This window comes from Cyanistes caeruleus, unplaced genomic scaffold (genome assembly GCF_971803275.1).
Source record: "Cyanistes caeruleus unplaced genomic scaffold, bCyaCae1.hap1.1 HAP1_SUPER_30, whole genome shotgun sequence".
NCBI lineage: Eukaryota > Metazoa > Chordata > Aves > Passeriformes > Paridae > Cyanistes > Cyanistes caeruleus.
The window spans coordinates 1,124,775-1,152,114 of NW_028256295.1; the positions used below are offsets into that span (position 1 = coordinate 1,124,775).

General features: G+C 52.6%; 1 protein-coding gene across 5 annotated transcripts in view; it reads left to right on the forward strand.

Annotated features, from left to right (window-relative positions):
• Nucleotides 1–8,016, forward strand: part of LOC147645241 (uncharacterized) — a 234,263-nt gene extending 226,247 nt beyond the window's left edge. The window contains exons 1-4 of one of the 5 annotated variants that reach the window (XM_086874805.1): nucleotides 1,767–2,108; nucleotides 2,500–3,040; nucleotides 3,177–3,632; nucleotides 3,911–6,754. In XM_086874805.1, coding sequence (XP_086730931.1) covers nucleotides 4,283–6,661 — 2,379 coding nt within the window. In that variant the 5' untranslated portion in view covers nucleotides 1,767–2,108; nucleotides 2,500–3,040; nucleotides 3,177–3,632; nucleotides 3,911–4,282 and the 3' untranslated portion in view covers nucleotides 6,662–6,754. Of the gene's footprint in view, nucleotides 1–1,766; nucleotides 2,109–2,499 lie in introns of those variants that run through there. The other 4 variants (XM_086874804.1, XM_086874803.1, XM_086874806.1 and 1 more) reach the window with 4 other exon arrangements.
• The last annotated feature ends 19,324 nt before the right edge of the window (nucleotides 8,017–27,340 follow it).

A 27,340-nucleotide genomic window follows, 5' to 3' on the forward strand; every position in this document is an offset into this window, starting at 1 on the left:
CTTCTAAGAAATATCTGTTCCTATTTTAAGAGGTGTCTTTTTTTTTTACTGTTCTCTTTAGAGCAGAGGTGATTGCAGCATTCAGTGGTGGATATTGATCCAGGGTCTCTCCTAAGGAGGTCTGGCCAGGTCAGAGAAGCTGTGCCTTGAGGTCTGACCCAGTGGGGACAACCTTGCTCCACATTCCCCAGCCCCATCCTGTCTCTCCTCACTCTCCTGGGACCTGCTTTGCTCACAGAACTGGCTGCACTCAGGCAAAGAGGGGTTTTGCTTCTTTGATTTTAGCAATCTAAAACTGCTGAGTTTCCCCATGGAAAACAGACACCCTCCTCAAGTGTGTGCCAAGCCCAAGGTGCCACCAAGGAGGTTCCCCTTCCCCAAGGCAGAGCCACACAAGGAATGTTTCAGACACACAGGGAGTTCTACAATAAACACAACCCCAGAGTTGTCTGAAGGCAGAATTAGAGCAGCTGCTGAAGGACAGACAAGCTTTGAACTCCTTGCAGCTGAAAGCACCAAGTGGGTTGTTGGGAGGTGTGTGAGTGAGGCAAGAGTGAGGGAAGGGAAATGCAGAGAGCCCTGGAAGTGTTTCTGTGCAGACAGGCTGCTGCAAGGGCAGGGTTGGACTTCTCTGGGGGGAACTGTGAGGGAAGTTGGGGCAGAGTGACCTCCCCAGTGACCTCGAGATGTCACACAGCCACCAGGGATGTCACAGCCCACTCAGTGGTGTCACACAACCTGCCCTGGGATGTCACACCACCATTCTGTGATGTCACATCTCTTCCCATATGCCACAAAAACACCTTGTGATGTCACACAGCCTCCTGTGATATCACACAGCCACATTTGATGTCATAGCTCACTCTGTGATGTCACAGTCAGCACTGTGATGTCATACAACCTGTCCTGATATGTCACATGGCTCTTCTATGATGTCACTGCCCACTCTAGAATTTCATATCACAACCATGTGGTGTCACAGTCTGCTCAGTGATGTCACAACCCTCTCTGTGATGTTGTACATCTAACCTCTAGTGTCACAGTCCTCTCTCACATCACAACTTACTAAGTGATATCACCCAGCCCACACTGTGATGTCAGACAGCCACACTCTGAAGTCACAGCTTGCTCTGTGATGTCACAGGATCCCCTCTGTGATGCTGCAGCTGCTCAGTGACCTCACACAACAAACTCTGGGATGTCACAGCCCCATCTGTGACCTCACACAGCCCACTCGGAGCTGTCACACAGCCCCTTTCTGACATCACAGCTGCTCTGGGGCTCCAGGACACAGCCACAGAGGTGCTGCTGTGACACAGCCCCCTCTGGCACATCCCACCGCCCCTGCCAGTGCTGAGCCCCTGGCAGCTCTGTCTGGGCCTGCTCTCTGTGTCCCTGAGCTGCCCTGGCAGGGCCCCAGCCCTGCTGGGCTGTGCTCAGGAGCTGCTCCTGGCCAGAGCTGTCTCCCTGTTGTGGTCTGTTCCCATGGCAACATCTGACCCATTGTTATGGTCTGGTTCCATGACAACCATCACAGCCCCTGCTGCTATGGTCAGTCCCTTGGCAGCTCCATGGAGACCCCATGCCAGGGGTGGTTGCCATGTGTCCTGGGTTGCAGTATATTCTATCACCATCCTCATGTACTGTTGAAACCAGGTGAGGCAGTGCTCCCTGCCTCCCCCCCCCCCCCCGGGCTACCTTCTGTTAATGGGCCCATCAATGCCCTGCCCCATGACTCATAGATAACTTCCCTCTGTATTGTCCCCTGTTAATGGGCCCACCACTGCCTTGCTGCATGACTCAGAGATAACTTCCTCCTGGACTGTTTTCTGTTAATGGCTCATCAAGGCCTTATCTCATGACTCACCATCTCATTGTGAGATGCTCCTCCCCGAGGGAGGAGCCAAGCATTCCATACTGGATATAAGCTGAGAATTCGAACACCACGGCAGCCCTTACCTACGGGACTTCCAGAGGACAGGAGCTACTGCTGGACTTTCAGCTGAAGACCAGACCCCCTTTCTTCCAGAGGATCACGCTTCAACAAGACCACCTCATCTGGACGACTACCATCACCCTAACAGGGTTCCAGGCTGTATTCTGACTCTGTCAGTGTTTTTGATATTATTGCATTTATTCTTTTTATCATTTTCCTATTAAATTATAATTCTGACTTGCGATCTCTCACTGGTTTGATTTCAAACTAGTACATATTTTGGCGCCCAACGTGGGGCCTTAACCTGAGAGAAAGTCAGAATTGCAATTTCATATTAACAGAAACCTATCCACCATGGTGGTTGGCTTGTCTATATGGGTACTGTATCTTGCTCTCTATATTTTCCCTCACATGGGGAACTACTTGCCTGTTGTATTGCTCCTGTTGAGACCAGGGAATGGTATGAGAATTGCTTTATTGGTTTATTATGCTTATGGCATGATAACCTGTGAGGCAATGAATACCATTCGGAATATATACTCAATTTTGTTTGCTTGTCCTAGTCTGGGCTGCTACATCTGGGACCTTCTCAACAATCGCACCCTGCCCTTGGTGGGAAGAGTGGAGAGTGGTTTCTTCCAGCCTTTCAGGTCAGGCACAGCAGTTTTTAAAAATATTGAGTTCTCTCTGGATGCCAAGGACAGCCTAGTCTTGCTGTTTTGTTTTCTCTGCATGGCCTGCACCATGTACACCATGCTTAGAAACAAAGCACTGTTTGGTGTGGTACAGCGTCTTCTTGAGGAGGAAGAGAAAAGAACCAAGAGCAGAGCAACAGCATCCATGACCACACAGACTGCCACAGAGGAGAAAGGAACCAAGAGCAAAGCCACAGCGTCCGTGTCTACGCAGACTGCCACAGAGGAGAAAGAAACCAAGAGCAAAGCAACAGCATCCGTGTCCACTCAGACTGCCACAGAGGAGAAAGGAACCAAGAGCAAAACAACAGCGTCCATGTCTACGCAGACTACCACAGAGGAGAAAGGAACCAAAAGGGCCATGAGCACCTCCACACAAACAGTCACCGAACCAGAGCAGCCTAAACCGGTAGAAGTTGCCCCCATTCAGAAAAAGAAATCAAAAAGCAAATCAGTCCGCATAGTGACTGATGAGGGTGAGGCAGGACCTTCACACGCAGCGGAGGAGACAGAACCAGAGATTATCACTCGCTCTCTATCCCTAGGTGAGCTGCGTGACCTGCGGAGGGAATTCACCCGCCAGACGAACGAGTCCATCCTAACCTGGCTGCTCCGCATCTGGGACGCTGCAGCAAACGACACCATCCTGGATGGAAGTGAGGCCAGGCAACTGGGATCGCTGTCCCGGGATGTGGTCATTGACCAGGGGATTGGGAGAACCCAAGAAACTCTCAGCCTCTGGAGGCGACTGCTGACAAGTGTAAGGGACAGATACCTCTGCAAAGAAGACCTCCAGGTGCACCAGGGAAAATGGAGCACAATGGAACAGGGTATCCGATGCCTGAGGGAGTTGGCTGTGCTGGAGATCATTTTTGCAGAAGATGAGAGATTTCCTAAGAGCCCAGATGGTGTCCAGTGCACGTCACAGATGTGGCTGAGATTTGCACGGCTTGGACCAGAGATGTACTCCCGTTACCTGGCAACACTGCAATGGAGGGAAGGTGAGGACAGGGTGGGTGTCCTGGCCAATAAACTAAGAATCTACGAGGACACTGTCACTGCCCCGTTTCGCACCCATGTCTCATCTGTGGAAACAAGGCTGGCTGAGCAAGTCCGGAGCTTGATTGAAGAGGGCCATCAGAAACTAAAAAAGGAACTTAAGGAAGAAATTTACCACGTCTCCCCAGAACCAACAAGAGTCTCTGCTATTAGGAGTAGGCATTCCCCAGCCAGGGAGAAAGGATACACTCCACGAGGTAACCTCTGGTTTTTTCTCCAGGAGCATGGAGAAGACATGAGGAAGTGGGATGGAAAACCCACCTCCTCCTTAGCAGCCCGGGTACGTGAACTAAAAAGAGGGACAACTACCACAAGGAGCTCATCTAGAGCCAGCGCCGCTCCGGTCTCTCGTGGCCAGAACATCAGAAGGTATAGAAATGATGATATGAGTGATCCTCTTGAAGGGACATCAAGAGCATATTCACCGGAGGAGAGCAACGTGCACCATGACCAGGATTAGAGGGTCCCTGCCTCTAGCCAGGTAGAGGAGAGGGACAACCGGATCTATTGGACAGTGTGGATCCGATGGCCTGGCACATCTGACCCACAAAGATATACGGCTTTGGTTGATACCGGCGCTCAATGCACTCTAATGCCATCAAGGTATGTGGGAGCGGAACCCATTTCTATTTCTGGGGTGACAGGGGGATCCCAGGAGCTCACGGTACTGGAAGCTGAAGTGAGTTTAACTGGGAATGAGTGGCAGAAACACCCCATCGTGACTGGTCCAGAGGCCCCATGCATCCTCGGCATAGATTACCTCAGGAACGGGTACTTCAAAGACCCAAAAGGTTATCGCTGGGCTTTTGGGATAGCTGCTCTAGAGACAGAAGGCATCAGACAACTGAGTACCTTGCCTGGTCTCTCAGACAACCCTTCTGCTGTGGGACTACTGAGAGTTGAAGAACAACAGGTACCAATTGCCAGAGCAACAGTGCACCGTCGGCAATACCGCACCGACAGAGACTCTGTGGTCCCCATCCATACGATGATTCGTGAGCTGGAGAGCCAAGGGGTGGTCAGCAAGGCTCGTTCACCCTTTAACAGCCCCATATGGCCAGTGCGTAAGTCCAGTGGAGAATGGAGACTGACGGTGGATTACCGTGGACTGAATGAAGTCACGCCACCACTGAGTGCAGCCGTACCAGACATGCTGGAGCTTCAGTATGAGCTGGAATCCAAGGCAGCAAAGTGGTACGCGACCATTGATATTGCAAATGCGTTTTTCTCCATTCCTCTGGCAGCAGAGTGCAGGCCTCAGTTTGCCTTCACCTGGAGGGGTGTGCAGTATACCTGGAACCGATTGCCCCAGGGGTGGAAGCACAGTCCTACTATCTGCCATGGACTGATCCAGACTGTGCTAGAAAAGGGTGAGGCTCCAGAACACCTGCAGTACATTGATGACATCATTGTGTGGGGGAACACGGCAGCAGAAGTATTTGAGAAGGGACAGAAGATCATCCAGATTCTCCTGAAGGCTGGTTTTGCCATCAAGAGGAGCAAAGTCAAGGGACCTGCCCGGGAGATCCAGTTCCTGGGGGTAAAGTGGCAAGATGGACGGCGTCAGATTCCCACTGAAGTCATCAATAAGATCACTGCGATGTCTCCACCGACCAACAAGAAGGAAACACAAGCTTTCCTAGGTGCCATAGGCTTTTGGAGAATGCACATTCCTGAATATAGCCAGATTGTGAGCCCTCTCTACCTGGTTACCCGCAAGAAGAACAATTTCCATTGGGGCCCTGAACAGCAACAAGCTTTCGCCCAGATCAAGCAGGAAATCGCTCATGCGGTAGCCCTTGGTCCAGTCAGAACGGGGCCAGAAGTGAAAAACGTGCTCTACTCTGCAGCCGGGAACAATGGTCTGTCCTGGAGCCTTTGGCAGAAGGTGCCTGGTGAGACTCGGGGTCGACCACTGGGATTCTGGAGCCGAAGCTACAGAGGATCCGAGGCCAACTACACCCCAACAGAGAAGGAAATTTTGGCCACCTATGAAGGAGTCCAAGCTGCCTCAGAGGTCATTGGTACTGAAGCGCAGCTGCTTCTGGCACCCCGACTGCCGGTGCTGGGGTGGATGTTCAAGGGAAAGATTCCTTCCACGCATCATGCCACCGATGCTACTTGGAGCAAATGGATTGCCCTCATTACACAGCGTGCCCGTATTGGAAACCTGAACCGCCCTGGGATTCTGGAAATTATAACAAACTGGCCTGAAGGTGAGACTTTTGGATTATCTTCTGAAGAAGAGGAGCAAGTGACACGTGCTGAGGAAGCCCCACCATATAATGAGCTACCGGAGAGTGAAAGACGATATGCCCTCTTCACCGATGGTTCCTGCCGAATTGTAAGCACTAACCGGAAATGGAAAGCTGCTGTATGGAGCCCCACACGACGAGTTGCACAAGCTACCGAGGGAGAGGGTGGATCGAGTCAGGTCGCAGAACTTAAAGCTGTCCAGCTGGCTTTAGATATTGCTGAAAGAGAGAAGTGGCCGAGGCTCTATCTCTACACTGACTCCTGGATGGTAGCTAATGCTCTGTGGGGATGGCTGGATCGCTGGAGAAAAGCCAACTGGCAGCGCAGAGGGAAACCCATCTGGGCCGCTGAGATTTGGCAGGACATCGCCGCTCGGGTGGAGAAGCTGATCGTGAAGGTTCGACACGTGGATGCTCATGTACCCAAAAGTCGGGCTAATGAAGAGCACCGTAACAATGAGCAGGTGGATCGAGCTGCCAAGGTGAAAATATCACAGGTGGATCTGGACTGGCAGCACAAGGGAGAATTATTTTTAGCTCGTTGGGCCCATGATGCCTCTGGTCATCAGGGACGAGATGCAACGTACCGATGGGCTCATGAGCGAGGGGTGGACCTTACTATGGACAGCATCTCACAGGTTATCCACAACTGCGAGACCTGCGCTGCAATCAAACAGGCCAAGCGGGTGAAGCCTCTGTGGTACGGTGGAAGATGATCCAAGTACAGGTATGGGGAAGCCTGGCAAATTGACTACATCACCCTTCCCCAAACCCGCCAAGGCAAGCGCTACGTGTTGACCATGGTGGAAGCAACCACTGGATGGCTGGAGACATACCCTGTGCCTCATGCTACTGCCCGGAACACCATCTTGGGCCTGGAAAAGCAAGTCCTTTGGAGACATGGCACCCCTGAGAGAATCGAGTCAGACAACGGGACGCATTTCAAGAACAGCCTCGTAAGTACTTGGGCCAGAGAACATGGAATTGAATGGATCTATCATATCCCTTATCATGCACCAGCTGCTGGGAAAGTTGAACGGTGCAATGGACTACTCAAGACTACCCTAAAAGCACTTGGTGGAGGAACCTTCAAAAATTGGGAAGTGAACTTAGCAAAGGCCACCTGGATGGTTAACACCAGAGGATCCATCAATCGAGCTGGTCCTGCCCAGTCTGAACCCTTGCACACGGTGGATGGAGATAAAGTCCCTGTGGTACACATGAGAGGTATGTTAGGAAAGACTGTTTGGATTAATCCCACCTCAGGCAAGAGCAAACCTATCCGTGGGATTCTCTTCGCTCAAGGACCTGGTTGCACTTGGTGGGTAATGCGGAAAGATGGGGAAACCCGATGTGTGCCACAAGGAGACCTCATTTTAAGTGAGAACTGTGTGTAAGGTTCCATTGTATATATATATATATATGTGTGTGTGTGTGTGTGGAGTTTAAGGAAGGTACTGATTTGGAATTATGTAGATGGTAATAGAATAAGGGGTGGATTATGTCCTGGGTTGCAGTATATTCTATCACCATCCTCATGTACTGTTGAAACCAGGTGAGGCAGTGCTCCCTGCCTCCCCCCCCTCCCCGGGCTACCTTCTGTTAATGGGCCCATCAATGCCCTGCCCCATGACTCATAGATAACTTCCCTCTGTATTGTCCCCTGTTAATGGGCCCACCACTGCCTTGCTGCATGACTCAGAGATAACTTCCTCCTGGACTGTTTTCTGTTAATGGCTCATCAAGGCCTTATCTCATGACTCACCATCCCATTGTGAGATGCTCCTCCCCGAGGGAGGAGCCAAGCATTCCATACTGGATATAAGCTGAGAATTCGAACACCACAGCAGCCCTTACCTACGGGACTTCCAGAGGACAGGAGCTACTGCTGGACTTTCAGCTGAAGACCAGACCCCCTTTCTTCCAGAGGATCACGCTTCAACAAGACCACCTCATCTGGACGACTACCATCACCCTAACAGGGTTCCAGGCTGTATTCTGACTCTGTCAGTGTTTTTGATATTATTGCATTTATTCTTTTTATCATTTTCCTATTAAATTATAATTCTGACTTGCGATCTCTCACTGGTTTGATTTCAAACTAGTACAGGGCCTTGGTCCGAGTCTATGTTATTGATTAACCCATACCTGGGGACAATATGTTCCAAAAGTATTTTGACTACTACTCTCGCTCTTTCATTCCGAGTGGGAAAAGCCTCTAGCCAATGGGTCAGGTTATCTACGATCACTAGCAGGTGTTTGTATCCCTGTCCTAGAGGCATTTCTGTGAAATCAATTTACACATTTTAGAAGGGTCTCTCCGCTAGTTCCCTCCCCCCTGGTACGGGTTTCGTCATCACTCGTTGGTTTACCCTTTGACACATTACACAGCCCTGAGTGATGGCCTTTGCTATATCATAAACCCCTATGCAGATGTTCTCCCTCAAGGAGTGGTCACATAGACCCTGCGTCCCCCAATGTGTCAATTTGTGTATTTCATCCAATACCCTGCTGTTGCAGTCCGCAACTCCAGGATCTGGTCCAGAGAAGCAGCAGGATTCTGGGGACCAGCATCAAACACCAACCGAGACGGGCTCCCGTTCATGAAACCATTTATTCAGCATGGGAACAAAGTCAGGTCCAGAACAGAGAGCCCCGAACAGAGGCACAGCAGGGGTTTTTGAGGGACAGAACCCCCGAGGGTTTCCACCCTTGAGGGTGGAGTTCAGGGTCAGGGACCAGTAGAAGCACAGCAAGGCAGAACCCCCCAGGGACTCAAACCCAATCAGAACACCTGGGCTGCCCTTCTCAAGGGGTTTGGGGTGGGACAATGTAACTCTTTGTCTCCCTGAGACCGCTGCCACATCTGCTCCTTTTTTTTTATTTTATTTTTCTTTTTTTAATTTTAATTTTAATTATGAGCTTAAAATGTTTCCAAACATACACCTTAAAATTTCACCTCCTCCACAGAGCACCCATTTTGCTTTGTGGGACAACAAAAACTCAATAACAAAACACATTAAGCAAACAGAAAAAACAAAATTGAAAACAAACACTTAAATCTCAGACCACGCCGGGCAAATGAAACGGTGATGGTACTTAATGCAAACATAATGGTTTTTTAGTTCAGTCTCTTCCAGTTTAGGATTCTCTTTGAGGAAGGGTGCAGCTCTTAGATCTCCTCTCACGAGGGGCAGAGTTCTTCCATCTCCAGTTTTGGCTCTGGTTCCCATGTGGGCATCGCTGCTTTAGATGATCTCGGTGAAACACTGGCTCTGGGAGCTCAGTTCCAGTTTCGATCTCCCCGGAGGAGGTGTTGCCCACGATGGAAAAGGCAGAGCCCCCAGGGGTGGAGCACCGAACAAAGGGGTGGGAGCGAAGCAGGAGTTACTGGGGGAAGGGAAGGTTCGGGGCTGGAAAAGAAGGAGCAAGGCGGGAAACAAGGGATCCCAGACCGCGTGGCCAGAGCCATCTTGGGATGGGGGGGAGGCCGGGATGGACTTTCCTGGACCGGGAACGGGGAATATGGAAAGACAGGGGGTGAAGGAGGACACGGAACGGCGGGCAGACGGCAGCAGACCTGCATCACTCTGGATGTTCTCCGTCCCTTGCCTGCCTTCAGGAAAACAGGGGATGGGATGGCAGAAAGACACCGGGGTGATGGGGAGTTGGCAGCAGCCCCGAGCCATCTTGGCTTTTTTCACCCTTTGTCCTTCCCTTAGGAACAGGGGAAAGGGGAAGGTACAGGGAGGTATACACCAAAAAAAAAAAAAAAAAAGGAACTTCACAGAAGACAAAAACAGTCCACCGTGAGAGCCATACCATCCATAATCGTCCATAATGTTAATATAATCGTCCATAATACGTCTCGTTGGGTGATGTAAGGTGTCCCAGCGTCTGGTCTCGGCTCCCACACCTCCGTAAGCCCTTTTCTTCCCCATGCCCGAGGCACTCCCAACCCAGCCTTCCTGCCAGGTACTCTCGAGTCCTCATTTCTTAGGCGGGGGTCTCGCCGGCTCTCAAGCCATCAGCCAGTGACTTACGAGGTGTCCATGGAGCCGGGTCCTGCTGTTCTCTTGCTTCGCTGGATGCCACACAATCTCTCACCATATGTTGCAGTCAGCAACCTCAGGATCTCGTCCAGGGAAGCAGCAGGATTCTGGGGACCAGCATCAAACACCAACCGAGACGGGCTCCCGGTTCACGAAACCATTTATTCAGCATGGGAACAAAGTCAGGTCCAGAACAGAGAGCCCTGAACAGAGGCACGGCAGGGGTTTTTGAGGGACAGAACCCCCGAGGGTTTCCACCTTTGAGGGTGGAGTTCAGGGTCAGGGACCAGTAGAAGCACAGCAAGGGAGAACCCCTCAGGGACTCAAACCCAATCAGAACTCCTGGGCTGCCCTTCACAAGGGGTTTGGGGTAGGACAATGTAACTCTTTGTCTCCCTGAGGCTGCTACCACACCACAATAATATTTTTTTCCCCTGATCTATCATGCTGAGCACCATGCAAGGCTGTAGAGAGGTCAAGAAACCCCTGTTTTTAAAACTCTGCCCTGCAGCTATTCCTTACGGTGCTGTCAGCAGGGAAGACATTTTGTCTTCTAAAACCTTACTTCTGATAGTTTTTCCCATCTGAAAACTATCTGGGCCAGGGGCAGCACCCAGGGAACTGCCCTGCCTGGGGGAACCTATACCGGGATCTTATAACTGAGTATCAGAAACAAGGGCACACATTCTGTATTCCAGACTCCAACATTTTATTCTTATTCTTAATTTTCCATGTTTTAAGTACTACTACGTCTTCATCTACTTCAGCTTCTACCTCTTCTTCCTAATATTCCTATTCTTATTCTTTATCATTTTTTGGTTTCTGGAGGGTCTTATGCAGGTTTCAGTGGGGGGGGGGGGTTGGGGTTTTTTTCTTTTCTACTACTACTTCCTAAACACAACTTTCTTTTCTTTTGTTAGAATTGTGTGTGTTGCAGTCCAGCAGGCCGCCGTCATGTCCTAGGAGCAACACCTCCTGTCTGTGTCCATTCCTCATGGCCAAAGTGCCCCAGGATCAGCATGGAGTCCTTTCCGGAGGAGAGGAAATGGCCTTGGAGTCCAGCAGGGAGGAGCTGGAGCCAGTGTCCCTGCAAAGGGCCAAGAGCCGTGTGGCTGTGGCCCTCGGGGACCCGGTGCAGGGGTGCCGCTGGCGGTGCCAGGCTGCCGCTGGGAGCCGATGACTTTCCAGGTGCCTTCCCGGCCGGACGATGGGCCGGGATGCGGCGCTGAGCCCCGGCAGTGAGGGTCCCCCTTCGGGTGCCGCTTTGGGCTGCCGTGTGCCCTCGGGGAGCCGCCCTGGGGGTGCTGCAGAGCGGCCGGGGCTGACTCGGCCCGCAGGGCCAGCACAGGCCGGGGCAGCCCGTGCGGCTCCCTCGGGGCGCCGGGCAGGCCGCGGGGCAGCCGCCATCTGCAGGCGGGCGCTGCTGGCAGCGGGCGCTGATCCTGTGGCTGTGCCGCCAGGCAGGGGCAGCGGAACAGCCCCCGCAGCCCCCACAGCCCCTGCAGCACCCGCAGCACCCACATCAAGAGCGAGCGGCCTTTCCTGTGGGGAAGCGGCTGCCCAGGAGAAGAGACATCTTCCACCATGGCTTGGGCTGCCAGAGGGCCAGGCCCGACACAGAGTTGCTCTTGCGGGCACAGCTCGGGCTCCTGGCACTCCACCCAAGCTTCTCGAGGGACAGGCAGCAGGATTCCCTCTCGGGCTAAATCTGCCAGTCTCTGCTGCCTGGCCTCTTCTCCTTCCTCGTGCAGCTCCAGGACGCTCACTTCATCCCAGTCATCGCCCTCCCGCTGCCAGGCCTTGAGCTGGCTGCACAGGATGTCGCAGTATTCCCTGCTGTCCTGAGCCAGCTCTCCATCACTGTCATCATCCCAGCTGGACCTGGAGGATTTTCTCTTTGCTTTGCCTCCAGTCACCTCCTGGCCATCCTGGCACAGCTCTTGCTTGCGGCAAGCTTCCCAGTCCAAGAGTGCCCGGCGGCTCGTGCCTTCTCCTGGGGACAGCCGCTGCTCAAGAGATTCTTCCCAATCTGAGAATTCCTGACAGTGATCGCTGTCCGCCTGCCACGGCTCCTGCTCCCTGCACTCGCCCCACTCGGAGACAGCTGGGGAGGGCTCTTGCTCCCTGCCCTTATCCCATTCCCAGAAATGCCAGTAGCTCCCCCATACTTGGACCAGCTCTTGCTCAAGGCCTTCATCCCACTCAGAGAGCTCCTGGCAGCTCTGGGCTTCTCCTGGGGACAGCTGTGGCTCAGTGCAGGCTTCCCCTGGAGTCCCTTGCTGGAACTTGTTCATTTCTCCTTAGCAGAGCTCTGGCTCTTCCTCAGCGCAGGACTCCACGGCTCCTCTCCTCCCTCTGCTTGCCCTCTCAGCCTCCTCCTGCTGCTCCCTCAAGGCCTGGGCTCTCTGTGAGCCGGGCCAGGGCCTGGGGGGCTGGGACTTGGGCTTCGCCTTCTCCTCCTCCGTGCCTGCAGTCCTCTGGTGCACACAGGTACCTGGACACAGCCACTGTCCTGGGACTGACCCAGGCCCCACAAGCCCTTTATATACCCCCCAGCCGGGGCGGGGCTCTGCCATGTCACAATGGACTTTGGGCACCGCAAGGCCCTGCGTCACCATGGCCCGTGACGCGCCGTGCCTGTGTCACAAAGGCCACCCCGGCACCCTGTGCCTGTGTCACAAAGGCCACCCCGGCACCCCGTGCCTGTGTCACAAAGGCCACCCTGTCACCCCGTGCCTGTGTCACAAAGGGCACCTTGGCACCCCGTGCCTGTGTCACAAAGGCCACCCCGGCACCCTGTGCCTGTGTCACAAAGGCCACCCCGGCACCCCGTGCCTGTGTCACAAAGGGCACCCCGGCACCCCGTGCCTGTGTCACAAAGGCCACCCCGGCACCCCTTCAACAGCCCAAGGCACCAGGAGCGGCCTGGAGCGGCCCAGGCCTTGGGGGATTGCAGCCCCTTCTTCTGAGCCGCTCCTTCAAATGATCAGGAGTGGCTGGGGCCAAGTGAAGGTGCAAAAGGAGACCGTGTGTGTCTTCGTTTGAAAGACAGGGGCCTGCTAAGGGAGGCAGGAGGCTCCTTTGTAATGGAAAATGTAAACCCCCTCCCTCCCAATTATTATCCCTTTGAAAGGCATTCTCTGGCAAAGATAGGAGGACAGGAAGAACAGTTTGTGCTGCTTTTGCATGAATTGCTATTTGGTGAGCAGGGAAGAAGCCCCCCATGGAAATGATTTTACTGAGAGGAGCTGCTAAGCGAGAGCTGCCTCTGTGCCAAGCAAAATCCAAGAGCTGGCTAGCTGTGGGAACTGACTACCTATTAAAGCATTTAAAAAGCTGCATCCACCTTGGTGAGATTGACATTTTGCAGACAGGCAAGCCCGGGAAATCTCTCTCTTGCTTCCACCTTTGAGGAGGTACCCGGCTGCCGGTCGGGCCGGGCCCCGCTGCACTGCGGCCCTTGCAGTCGTGCTGACAGTGGCCGCAACAATCCTTAAAGCTTCAGGGTCCCCTGACACCCGGGCAACCGAGGAGGAAATTAAAGGAGCGGGTTCGCTGGAGTCCCCAAAACCAACTGGAATAGGAAAATCAAGTAGGGATGAGGCCCATAAAGCCTGCGCAGCACAGGAGCAAAGTGCAAAGACCAGGCCTAGAGACAGACACAACAATATCTAGGGGAGGTGTGAGGGCACAGTCTGAGGGCATGGGTCCAGACACAGACTGGGGTTAGAAAGATGCAAAATACTGCGGCGAATTGCAACCAATACGGGGAGAGATACAGGAAGATTCTAGAAACATAACTTTGAGTGGGGTGACTTGATGAACGTATGAATTGCCATCAAGCCTTTGGCAAGTGCTTCCCAAGGCTTGAACTCAAAGCCTGCTGCTTCAGGGCTGAAGTCTTTCTGGCCCTGTGTCCCAGAAGGGCTGAATCGCACAGGCTCAGCCTGGCGGGGCCGGGCTGGCCCCAGCAGTGACCGGGTGGGGACGGGAGGCTGCGGGACCCCAGCTGAGGATGGGCCGGACCACGGCTGCTCACACCTTGCCGAGCCTGAGCCGTGCCCCGCTGCCGGCCCCCGCTGAGCTGGAGTCCGCTGGGCTCCGGGAGGAGCTCCAGGTGGGTCCAGGCCCCCTCGGCCATGGCCTGACACTGCCCGCCGCGGCCCTTCACACCTGGGCTAGCTCTGCTCACTGACCGCTGGCGGCGCCAGGAGTGGGGAATGGTCTGGGAGCTGTTTTCCCCAGACCGAGCCTTCAGAGCCTCTCCGCCACTCAAGGCTCTGCGGATCTTAGCGTCGTGGGCTTCAGTGAGGAGATGGAGGAGACCCAGAGTCCAAGCAGCTTTCCAGGAACAGGATTTACTGAGGGAAAGGAGCCGTGACAGGACAAGGGCTGGAAAGACACAAAGGGACCCAAGGACTCTGAGCCCTGAGCACTCCTGTGCTCTCCAATTTAAAGAGGGGAGGGTACAAACCAAGGACCAATGGGAATACAGTATGGGAGGAGTCGGGAGGAGGGTTCACAATACTAGGAGCCAATAGGGGTAACATTTGGGAGGGGCGGCAGTCGCAAAGCCAATGGGGCTTCGAGTAGGGGATGAAAGGCAGGGAACCTGCTGGAACAAAGGGTTGGGTTTACATTGAATGACAGGGACCAGGGGCAGGCTAAAGGTTATGGACAAGGAAGGTTCAGGAAAAAGGGGAGGGGTTTACAAAAACTGACAGGAGGGCAAAACCATTACACAATCATAGGGGGATAACAACAGGAACAAACCATTCACTTAATAATCAGAACAAAATAAACACACTGCAACAAGCACTGACTGAGCCAACTCGTCCAACCCATCCAACTTCAAGCTATCCAGATTTTGAAAACTGAAAGTCAGGAGAAAAGAGAGGGACAAAGATCCACAATCAGCCTTGGATCCAGTGCCATCGCAGCTGCTGTGAGCTCCAGGGCCGTGGCACATGTCAGTGTCACAACCATGTCACAGCCTCACCTGCTCTGCTCCCTCTCCCAGCTGGGGTTTTTTGGGGTGCCAGGGGCTTGGCAGCCACTTTGGGGCTGGAGCAGAGGCTGCAGTGGCTGGGCTGGGGCAGTGACCGCCCCACACAGGCAGAACTTGCTCTGCCCCCAAACACACCCTGGAGATGTCTGGGGCCATTCATCATTTCTCTGCTCTCCAGCGCTGAGGCAACGCACTCTGGCTACAGCTCTGAGCTTGTGCCCATGGCAACCAGCCCTGGCAATGGGGCTCCATGGAGCTGCTCTCAGGAACCCCGAAAGAGTTGGGGAGTGCCCCAAAACCTCCCGAGAAATGTGAGATACCTTAAAATCTCTTTGGGAACACCCAAATATCCAAAACTCACTAACGGGTTTCCCCTCCATTCATCATCCCCAAACTTTGGCTGTCTCATTGCAGACCCCACCCCACCTCCCCAATCCCAAGGCTAATCCATCCCACTCCTGCTGGACTTCAGAATGCCTTCCCAAGCCTGATTCCCCCCCATTTCACATCTCCCAAACTCCATCCCACCCATCCTGCCCCACCCAATGCCCATCTCACCCCTCCTGATCTGCATCCCACTTCACCCAATCCACTTCCAACCCCATTCCACCTGATGCCTTCAGAAGGCTGACCTAGAACAGAGGCTGCACAGAGTTAAGAATAAAGTTTATTAAAAGGCCTTAAAGGATACACCTTGGGCAGTACAAGAACCTGTACTTGTAGCCAGGGCTACACCCAGGATGGACCAAAAATGGTCACAAAAATGAACAACTGATCACAAAGTCTCACATTTTTAGAAGTTTAGGTCCATCTGCATATTTGGGTTCATTGTCCTATTACAGCTTCAGATGATGAAGTCCCATCCTTCTTGTTTTCTCTCTTCAGTCCACCCTTGTTTATGCTTTTGGGCTTGGAACTTGTAACGACTGTCCTTGGTATCAAGCTAGAAAAGGAATTGTTTTGTCTACCTGTTGTAGTTTAAGGCCTGGCGATCTGAAGATTTCGGGATGTAACGGAAAGTTAGCAAAAACCCCTCTCTGTTAGGATAGTAAAACCTTCTGTAATTAGCAAATAGCACTCAAGTGTAACGTAAGCAGATGGGAGTAACACAATGACCCTAGGTTATAAAAGGTCAAATTCTCCTGCAATAAACGCCATTGCTTCGCCATCCATCACATGTCTTGTGGGTAGATTGGCCGGGGTGGCCATGGGGGGAGGCCACGGTGCTGGCTCCTGAATTGGGGTGTTTGCCTTGCTTGGAAAACCTACACTACCTACTCTGTGAAGAGAGCTCAGTGACACCTAATGTGAAGTTCAAAACTACAAAGCTAGGCAGTGATATGACATGAAAGATATGAAAGCTAAAATTTAAGGCAACGCACCCTGAGGGGCTGCGGAATCCAGTCATTTTGGGTGGGATTGAGTAGATTTCAGTGGCACTGAGCGGTTTTGAGGTGACAGATCGAACCCTCTCGTCTCCTTGAGTGCCAAGAAATGGAGACAACTCCACCAAATAACCCCACAACCCCTGAATACTCCAAAGTATCTCCCAGATTCCCTTGAAGCATTAATAAATGTGAGGTTTTAGATGCCTTTGATGAATTTGTAGACATTTATTCCAATTTTGTCTGTTTTAAAGAGATGAAGATGAATCAAAAGATAGAACCAAACCAGAATGACCACCAGCCCAGTGTGTTGCCAAAACAGATCACTGGGAACGTGGGTCATCAGGGCTCTGCCCAACGTGGGTCCTCTGGTGGGGGATGGAGCCAGGGAAGCGCACGAAGCTCTTCCTGCACTTGGGGCACTCACATGGCTTCCCTTACCGGTGCCTCTGTTGGTGTCGGGTCAAGTGAGATCTCCTGGAGAAGCTCTTCCCACACTGGGGACACTCGTAGGGCCTCTCCCCAGTGTGGATGCGCCGGTGCCTGATGAGGTTGGACTTTTGATTGAAGCCCTTCCTGCAGTCGGGGCAGCGGAAGGGCCTCTCATCCGTGTGAATCCGCTGGTGCAGGAGGAGACTGGAGCTGGTCTGAAACCTCTTCCCACACTCCCCACACTCATAGGGCCTCTCCCCAGTGTGGATCATCTGGTGGATGGTCAGCTGGGACCTCTGGCTGAAGGTCATCCCACACTCCCCACACTCATAGGGCCGTTCCCCAGTGTGGATCCTCTGGTGGCAGATCAGGCTGGAGCTGAAGCTGAAGCTCTTCCCACATTCCCCACACTCGTAGGGCCTCTCCCCAGTGTGGATGCGCCGGTGGGTGATGAGGGTGAAGTTTTGCTTGAAGCCCTCCCCACAGTCAGGGCAGCGGAAGGGCCTCTCATCCGTGTGAATCCGCTGGTGCAGGAGGAGACTGGAGCTGATCCGAAACCTCTTCCCACACTCGGGACACTCATAGGGCCTCTCCCCAGTGTGGATGCGCTGGTGGATGATGAGGTGGGAGCTGAAGCTGAAGCCCTTCCCACATTCCCCACACTGATAGGGCCATTCCCCTGTGTGGATCATCTGGTGGCAGATCAGTTTGGTGCTCGACCTGAAGCTCTTCCCACACTCCAAGCACTTGTAGGGCTTCTCCCCATCCTGAAGCTGCTCATGGACCACCAGCTCAGAGCCCTGGCTGGATCTCCGGCCGCCTTCCCGGCACAGGGTGGGTCTTTCCTCCTCAGAGCACCCTGGGCTGGGTTTGGAGCCCCTCCTCCTGTGGGATCTCTGGGGATTTTCCTCCCTGTTGGATTCCTGCACCGTGGAGCTGCTCAGAACGACCTTGTCCACGAGGTTGTGCCGCAGGGATTTGTCCTCCCTGGTCTCCATCCTCAGCTCCTTGTCTGGGGGAGGAAGGACAAGGAGAGGATGGGATTTGCCTCCGTGCCAGAGGGAAGGGGAAGGAGATCCCCCCAGTGCGTCCCCGGCAGGACGGCGTCGGCAGCGGGGTTGCCCTGCAGCCGGGGGCCATGCTGGGCTGGGAGATGGAGCAGGAGAGAGGGGGAAAGGGGTACTGACTTCCTCCTCACCTGCCTGGGTGTCCTGGAGTATCTTCCTCTTCCTCACAGCAGCCTCCTTCTCCATCCAGCCAAAGTTTGGGAATAGGAAATCCTGGTTTGGGGAAAAATACAATTCATGAGCACATTGGATTAGGGGGCTCCTCCTGCCCAAGTCCATCTTTAGAAATCCCAAGCTATCCATAAAAACCTCCAAAACATCAAGATTCAACCCAGAAAATGCCTCCCAGGAGTTCCCCATCTCTGGTCTCTCCCCTGTGGTGTTCAGGGGTTCCTCCCTGTCCCAGCTGCTGGGGGTCACGCTTGTATTGGGGGTCCCCTGTCTGCTCAGTCCCTGCCCTACTCAGGCTGCTGGGAGTGCCAGGAATCTGAAAAGTTCCCCCACTTCCATCTCCCCACTTAGGGATGCTGGTACCCCCCAGTGTCTCCACAAGGGGCATTTTCCACTCAGCTTTGCAGTCCTTAAGTCGCAAATATCCCCTCCCAAAAAACCTAACCCAGGGACCCCCCAGGATATCTGGGCTGAGCTCCCCCTCTCAGGGCACCTGTGGCATGGGGGGTGATGATCCCACAGCTGGGGGACTGTAAATTCAGGGAGTTCTTGAGCTCTTGGTTCCTTCTCCTTTCCCTGATCCTTCTTTGTCCCTCCTCTTCCTGTTGAAGTTCATTTCAACAATTATGGTCTGTCCCAGGGGAAGAACTCACCCTTGGTTTTTTATAAGATCAGTCCCTACCTACCCTCCCTTTTCTTTTCCCTATCCCACTGGCTGTAACCCCCCTGTATCCCCTGGCCACCCCCTCCCCCAAGTTTAAGAGACAGCACCCGAGGAATCTCAGCCTCTCTCTTGCCCCGGGCGATCCACATACAATGAACCCAGGACCACGTCTCGTAAGTCTGACCCTTCTTTGTCTAAAATACCTTAGGTCCATGTTGGATATATTTTGAGACCCCTTCCCGCCCGTGTTCTGTGAAGGGCGGACACATCCCCATGGGGGAAAAGAATGAAGGGGTTTGTGGAGTATTTACAACATCTTCCTTCCTCTCGTCCCCTTCCATCCCTCCTCCTTCTCCTCCCTAATGCCACCTCCTGCTCCTACTTCCATCCCTTCTCACTCTCCTTCTTCATCCCTCATCTTCCATCCCTCCTCTTCCATCCCTCCTCCTCCTCCCCCAGGAGCAGTGACACCCTCGGTGCCCCGTTCCCAAACCCCTCACAGCCCACGGCAGGAGCGGGGATGGAGCCGGGACAGGTCGGGATGGGCAGCGCGGGGCTCTCCGCTGCTCCCACCCGCTGGGGACGGGGGGAACCCGGCCCGGGGAAAAGGAGAGGGAAACTGGGAAAATTGGGGGCTGCAGATCCAACCTGGGGCTGGCTGGGGACCCTGGCTGGGGACTGCCAGCCCTTGGGGCTCCTCTGGGGAGATGTGGGACCGGGGGGAACACAGAGAGGGCTGGGGGATCCCAGGAGTGGCAGCACTGGCAGGGACTGGTTTGGACTGGGGTAACTGGAACCATGCTGGGGTAACTGGGAATGACTGGGAATGAGCAGAAGCATGCTGAGGGCAGCTGGGATATACTGGGCGTGTCTGTGACCATACTGGGAACAGCTGGAACCACACTGGGAGAAACTGGGAGTGAGTGGGACCATGCTGAGATGGACTGGGACTATTCCAGGGACAACTGGGATCATACCAGGAGGAACTGGGAACAATTGCAACTATTCTGGGATCATACTCAACTGGGATCATACTGGGATCACAGTGGAAACAGCTGGGTCTCTGCTGGCTGAGACTGGGATCCCACTGAGGGTGACTGGAATCATACTGGGATTGACTGGGAGTGGCTGGGAACAACTGGAATCATGCTGAGAGCAACTGGGAGGAGCTGGGAATGACTGGGAGCGTGCTGGGGCTGACTGGGATATACTGGGAGAGACAGGGAGTCCCAGGGATCACACTGGAGACTACTGGGGTCACACTGGCACTGCCAGGGAGCAACTGGGGGCCACTGGCCTCATCCTGGGAGTGACTGGGATTAGACTGGCAGTGACTGGGACCAGACTGGGAGTTACTGCGATCATGCTGGGAGTGTGCAAGAAGCTGGAAAATTGGGGAAAAATGGGAAAAAACCAAGGATAAATTCAATGAAAATGGAAGGGAAAATTCAGGGAAAAAAACAGAAAAATATCAGGGTGAAATCCAAAAAAATCAGGGAAAAATCAGGAAAAAATTGGGAAAAATTTGGGAAAAATGGGAAAATTTGAAAAAATTTGGGGAAAACCAGGAAAAATTTGGGGGAAAAAAGAGAACACTCAAGGAAAAAATGGGAAAAAATTAGGGAAAAAAGTCAGGAAAAGAAAGTGGAAAAAAATCAGGAAAAATCAGAAAAAATGGGAAAAATCAGGAAAAAATAGGAAAAGAAGGAAAAATCATGAAAACCAGGGAAATTTCCAAAGAATATTGGGGAAATCAGAAAAAAAAACTGGGAAAGAACTTGGAAAAATTGGGGAAAATCCATAAAAGAAAGAGGAATAAAATCTGGAAAGAAATAGGAAAAATCTCAGGAAAAATCAGGTAAAAACTAGGAAAATTTGAGAAGAAATTGGGAAAAAGCTAGAAACAAATTGGGAAAGGAAAAGAGAAGAATCAGGAAAAATGGGAAATACATGAAAAAAATTGTGAAAAATTGTGAGAAATCAGGGAAAATATCAGGAAAAGAAGGCCAAAAAGACCCTGGGAAAAATCAGGAAAAATCACAAAAAATTAGGAAAAATATTGGAAAAATGAAGGAAAAACCAAAAATATTTGAGAAAAAAACTTGCAAAAAATCTGGAAAATAATTGGGAAAAAATCAGAGAAAAAAATGTGGAAAAAAAGGAAAATCACAGGAAAATCAGGGAAATGAACCAGAAAAGGATAAAAAGATCTAGAAAATTCAGAAAAAAAAAATGAAAAAAAATCAGGAAAGAATTGAGGAAAACCTGAAAAATCAGGGAAAGGAAGGGAAAAATCTGGAAAAAAATGGGAAAAAAAGGAAAAAACACAAAAATGAAGGAAAAGTTTGAGAAAAAAAATGGGAAAAAATCAGAAAAAAAACCCAGGAAAATAAAAAAATTATGAAAATATTATAAAAAAAAATCAGGAAAAAAAGGGGAAAATCAGGAAAAATATTGAAAAAATTGGGTAAAATCAAGAAAAAAGAGGGAAGAAACCTGGAAAAAATCAGGAAAAATCAGTAAAAGAATTAGGAAATACAGGGAAAAATCAGGGACAAATTGTGAAAAAAAATGGGGAACAACCAGGAATAAATTGCAAAAAGAAGAGGGAAAAGTTAGGAAAAAATGAGAGAAAATCAAGAAAAAAAATTAGGAAAAATTGGGAAAAAACAGGGAAAAATTAGAAAAAGAAAGAGGAAGAAGACTGGGAAAAAACTGGGAAAAATCAAGGAAAAAAATCAAGGAAAAAATGAGGAAAAGAAAATGAGAAATAAAACTTTGGAAAAATGGGGAAAAAATTGGGAAAAAAACATGAAATATCAAGAAAACAAACAGGAAAAAATCAGGAAAAATTAGGAAAAAAAAGGAGAAATATTGGGACAAATCAGAGGAAAAAAATCAGAAAAAAAAATGAAAAAAAAAAGTGGGAAAATCAGGAAAAGAAAATGCGTAAAACAGGGGAAAAAATCGGGGAAAAAATGGGAAAAAACCAAAAAATTATGTAAAAATTGGAGAAAAAGTTGGGAAAAAGACAGAAAATTTTGGGAAAAGAAGAGGAAAAAATCAGGAAAAACAGAAAAATCAGGAAAAAAATGTGGAAAAAACTGGGAAAATTCAGGGAAAAATTAGAAAAATTAGGAAAAAATAAGAAAAAAAAAAAAAAGAGAGAAAAAAATTGGGGAAAATCAGGAAAAAAACCAGAATTAAATCCCCCTATCCCATTTTTCCATGGAATTTTGGGAATTGCCTATGTGGGAGGTTGTAGAAGAATTTCCATACCTGGGAATCCATGGTCTAGGGAAAGGTGGAATTGCGGATGAGCTGGTCCAGATTTTTGGGAAGATTGATGGCCTGGTCCTATTCCAGCTTCCAGAATGTTCGGATGAATCCCACTCCTCCCAGCTGGAAATCATGGAAAAATCATGGAAAAAATCATGGAAAACTCACGGGAAAGCTGTGATTCAAATTCATTTGCCCCCAAAGCACCTTTTTTTCCTGCCAAAATTTCTATTTTTTCCCCCCACCAAAATATTAATTTTTGGGATAATTAAATGGGGAAGATTAAGGGGAAATAGGGAAAAATAGGATGGAAATGAAGGAAAAATGGCAAAAAGTTGGGGAAACTGGAAAAAAATGAGGGAAAAGAGAGAAAAATGGGAGGAAAAATTGGGAAAATATGGAGGAAAACAAAGTGAAAAATGGCAAAAAAAAAATTGAGGAAAAATGGGATAAAAATAGGGTAAAATGGGATGGAAATGGGGAAAAAAATGGGAAAAATGGGAGAAAAAATACACGAAAATAAGGATAAAATTGTGGAAAAATGAGATAAAACTGGGATAAAAACAGAGAAAAAATGTGGGAAACTAGGAGAAAAATGGAGGAAATGGGGAATAAAAATGGTAAAAATAAAGCAAAAATGGGAGAAAAATGGAAGAAAATGGGGATAATAGGAGATAACATGGGGGAAAAAATGTAAAATGGAGCAAAAACAGGGTAAAATGGGGAAATGGATAAATACAGATTAAAAATGGGAAAAATTTGGAAAAAATAGGAAAACATGACGGGAAATTTTGAGTAAAAATGGAGGAAAAATTAGAAAAAATGTGAAAAAATTGGGAAAAATTTGAGGAAAAATAAGATAAAATAAGGGGAAAATGCAGGAAAAAATTAGAAAAAATGGGGAAAATGGGGAAAAATTGGGATAAAAATAAGGAAAATTTAGGATAAAATGGATAAAAATGTGGGAAAATTGGATAAAATTGCTGGAAAATGGAGCAAAAATGGGGGAGAAAATTGAGATAATATTGTACTTTAATAGAGAATGACTGGGAGTGATTTGGCTCATCCTGGTGCCAAGGAAACTGGAGCCACACGGGGGGAGCAACTGCGCTCATGCTGGGAGCAGCCACTGCCGGCACCGGGAGCCCCGAACCCCTTTCCCGGCCATGCCGCCCCTCCAGCCCCAGCACCCCCCGCCGGGGTCCCGGCAATCTTAGGGGTCCCCCCCCCATCTCGGTGTCCCCACTTAGCGGCTCTGGGGCTCTCCTCTCTCTGAGGTCCCGCTCAGGGAAGCCGCGGCTCTCCCGGGGCTCCCCAAAACCGGGGTCCCCCCGCCCCCGCCCGGTCCCCACCTGGCACCGGCAGAGCTTGGGGGGCCCGGCCCGGGAAGCCCAAACATCCCCCCCAAAAACCCCAAAGCCAGGGAGCCCCGGGGTATTTGGGGCGAGCTCCCCCTCCCCGGGCACCTGCGGGATGGGGGGCGATGGTCCCGAAGGAGCTGCAGATGCAGAGAGCGGGGAGCGCAGGTGGAGCCTCCTCTGCCTGCTCCAGCTCTTCCTCCTCCTGCTCCTCCTCTTCCTCCTGCTCTGTCCCTCCTCTTCCTCCTCCTCTGTCCCTCCTCTGTCCCTGGGCGTGGTTCGGAGCCCTCGGGTGAGCGGGGCCGGGCCGGGACACGATGGGAAAGGGCTGGGTCCCCCCCAAACCGAGCTGGGGGCAGCGGAGCTTTGGGGGAACAATGGGAACGGGGCGGGACAGGGGAACAGGGGGAGGTGGGAGCACTGAGGGTCCCCCAGTTCACCCCAGGAGCCCCAGGCCCCGTCCCAGCCCCCCCAGTTCCCCCCGCAGCCCCGGCTGAGGGGGGCTCAGCCCAGGAGCCGCCGTCGTTCGGGGCTCCCCCGAGTGCAGGAACGGGAGAGTTCCCGGCTCGGGGAGGCCCCAGCACAGGAGGGGATCTTGTCCCTCTTCCAGGGCCTTCCAGGGTCTTCAGGCCCCTCTCAAGAGGAGTTTTTCTCTTTTTCAGGTTTTTTGGGGGGGATCCCACCACTACAGGGGTGTTATTTCCTCCCCATTTTAGGGTGTTTGTGCGGCCGCAGCCCCACAAGCCCCTTTTGAGGGGGGATCATGACGACTTTAAGTGACATTTTTAGGGGTGTCCCCACCCCAAGCCCCTGTAGGGGATGTTTTGTCCCCCAGGGTGGATTTTGGGGGTTCTCTCTGCCATGGCCGCTTTAAGGGCCCCCGGTGTTGTCGGGTCCCACTGTAACTCCTCTTAAAAGGGCAACACCGCTCCCGTTGGTTCCGGCAGTGGAGCCCGGGAGGGGTTGGGGGTCCCGGGAGGGGTTTGGGGTACCTGGGTGATGCTGATGGTGTCCATGGGGATCCCGTGCTCGGTATAAACCTTCATGAGGGGTTCCTGGGGGTTTTCAGAAGTTCTGGGTGTTTTTGGGGCCACGGTGGTTTTTTGGGAGTTCTCAAGAGGGTTTACAGGGGTCCTGATGGGAGAATTTGGGCGATCCCAGCGATGAAATTGGGGATCTCAAGGCTGTTTTGGGGAACCTGCTGGTAATGGACATGGGGACCCCATGCCAGGTATGAACCTTCTCAATGTCTCTATGGGGTTTTGCGGTTTTTTGGGAGATTTTGGAGCATCCAGGGATGTGTTTGGGATCCCGGGGAGGTTGGGGTGTCCCGGGGGCTTTGTCCCCCAGGTTTGGGGGTACCTGGGCAATGCGGGTGGCAGTGCTGGGGACCCCGTGCCGGGTTTGAACCTTCTCACAGCGCACGGGCAGCGTCAGCGTGTTCAGGGAGATCCTGGGGGGCCTGGGGGGTCACCCCAAATCCTAGGGACCCCAAATGCTGAGGGACCCCCCGAACTGCCCTCACCGCTGGATCTGCTGCAGGCAGGGGGGCACCAGCACTCGGCCCCCACCCTCCACCATCACAGGGGGGCTGTGGAAGAAATCTGGGGGTGCACGGACAGGTCGGGTGGGACCCCCAAAGTCCTGGGGGAGGGGACACGGGGGGACTCCCAGGAATTCCAGGTGTGAGAGGATGAGGGGGGACCCAGGATGAGTTTTGGGGGGCTGGGGAGGGCAGAGAACAGGGCGACCCTCAGGATGGGTTTGGGGGGGAACTGGATTGGGGCTCTCATGGCAGTGAAATGGGAAGATCTGCCCATGGAATTCCATGTGAATGACATGGCAGTGAGATCCATCTACAGAATTCCCACGGGAATGGGACAGCAGCAGGATCCATCCGTGGAGGTCTCATGGGAATGGGATGTCTGAGTTCCATCCATGGAATTTCCATGGGAATTCCCACGGTCACAAATTTTGCCCTCCCAAATCCCACATTCCCATTCCCATATTCCCATGGGAATTCTGCCCTCCCCACCTTTACACTCCAGCGCCTCCCGCCCATATCTGACATATTTCCGGAGACATTCCCTGCAGCTGTGAGCCAGGGAATTTGTTAATCCCTCAGCCTGGATCTCAGGGATCCCCATGGCGGTGCCACAGTTGCCATCGCAGCCCCACAGATCCCCCAGCCCCGGCTCCCCCCGCTCAGCCCCGCTCTGGCTGTGCCGCTGCTGCAGCATCTGCAGCTCCGCGCTGGCCCCGTGCCGGTGCCGCTCCTTGTGCCGGCTCTGGCTATCCCAATATCCCAGCTCTGGCTATCCCAATATCCCAGCTCTGGCTATCCCAATATCCCGGCTCTGGCTATCCCAATATCCCAGCCCTGGCTATCCCAATATCCCAGCCCTGGCTATCCCAAGATCCCAGCCCTGGCTATCCCAATATCTCAGCCCTAGCTATCCCAATATCCCAGCCCTGGCTATCCCAATATCCCGGCTCTGGCTATCCCAATATCCCGGCCCTGAATATCCCAAGATCCCAGCCCTGGCTATCCCAAGATCCCAGCCCTGGCTATCCCAATATCTCAGCCCTAGCTATCCCAATATCCCAGCCCTGGCTATCCCAATATCCCGGCTCTGGCTATCCCAATATCCTGGCTCTGGCTATCCCAATATCCCGGCCCTGAATATCCCAAGATCCCAGCCCTGGCTATCCCAATATCCCAGCCCTGGCTATCCCAATATCCCAGCCCTGGCTATCCCAATATCCCAGCCCTGGCTATCCCAATATCCCAGCCCTGGCTATCCCAATATCCCAGCCCTGACTATCCCAATATCCCAGCCCTGGCTATCCCAATATCTCGGCCCTGGCTATCCCAATATCTCGGCCCTGGCTATCCCAATATCCCGGCCCTGGCTATCCCAATATCCCGGCCCTGGCTATCCCAATATCCCGGCCCTGGCTATCCCAATATCCCAGCCCTGGCTATCCCAATATCCCAGCCCTGGCTATCCCAATATCCCAGCCCTGGCTATCCCAATATCCCAGCCCTGGCTATCCCAATATCCCAGCCCTGGCTATCCCAATATCCCAGCCCTGGCTATCCCAATATCCCAGCCCTGGCTATCCCAATATCCCAGCTCTGGCTATCCCAATATCCCAGCCCTGGCTATCCCAATATCCCAGCCCTGGCTATCCCAATATCCCAGCCCTGGCTATCCCAATATCCCAGCTCTGGCTATCCCAATATCCCAGCCCTGGCTATCCCAAGATCCCGGCTCGGCTCCGCCCGGCCCCGCTCGCTGCGGCGGCGCTGGAAGGGGATCCCAGCCAGGGACCCCATGGACATGGACTGCGGGAAGCCCGGGCCGGGCTCCGACAGCGCCGCGTGCAGGGAACGCAGGGAGAGGAGAACTGGGGGGACATTTGGAGATTTGGGATCGGGGGGGTCACAGCTGAAGGAAAGGGGGAACGGGGAGAGCCGGGAAGGGCATTTGGGGATGCCAGGAGTGACAAGAGGGGAGGCTAGGGCTGGCTAGATGTGGCATGGCTGGAGTTCAGGGCATTCCTGTACCCAGGAAAGGGAGCTCCAAGGGTCCCCGCTGTCCCCATTGCCAGGACAGGGCAGGGAAAGCTGGGATGGCTGGGAATAGGGGTCCCGGGTGTCATGAGCGCTGAGGAAAGGAGGGGCTGGCTGCTGGGAGAGGCAGGAATAGGGGTCCGGGGGGTAAATGGGTGAAGGAGAAGGGGGCTCTGGGGGCTGCGAGAGGCGGGATGGCCGGGAAAGGGGTGCAGGCGTTCCTGGTGCCGGATAAGGGGGTGCAGGGTGGGACCCACGGCCGGGAATGGGGGTTCGGTGGGATGGCGGCGGCCAGGAATGGGGGTTTAGGGGCCCCTCGGCGCTCCGGAATGGGCGATCAAAGAGTCCCGGTGCCGGGGTCCTCCTCACCTCTCGCCGCCCCCCGGGAGCGGCCCCGGCCCC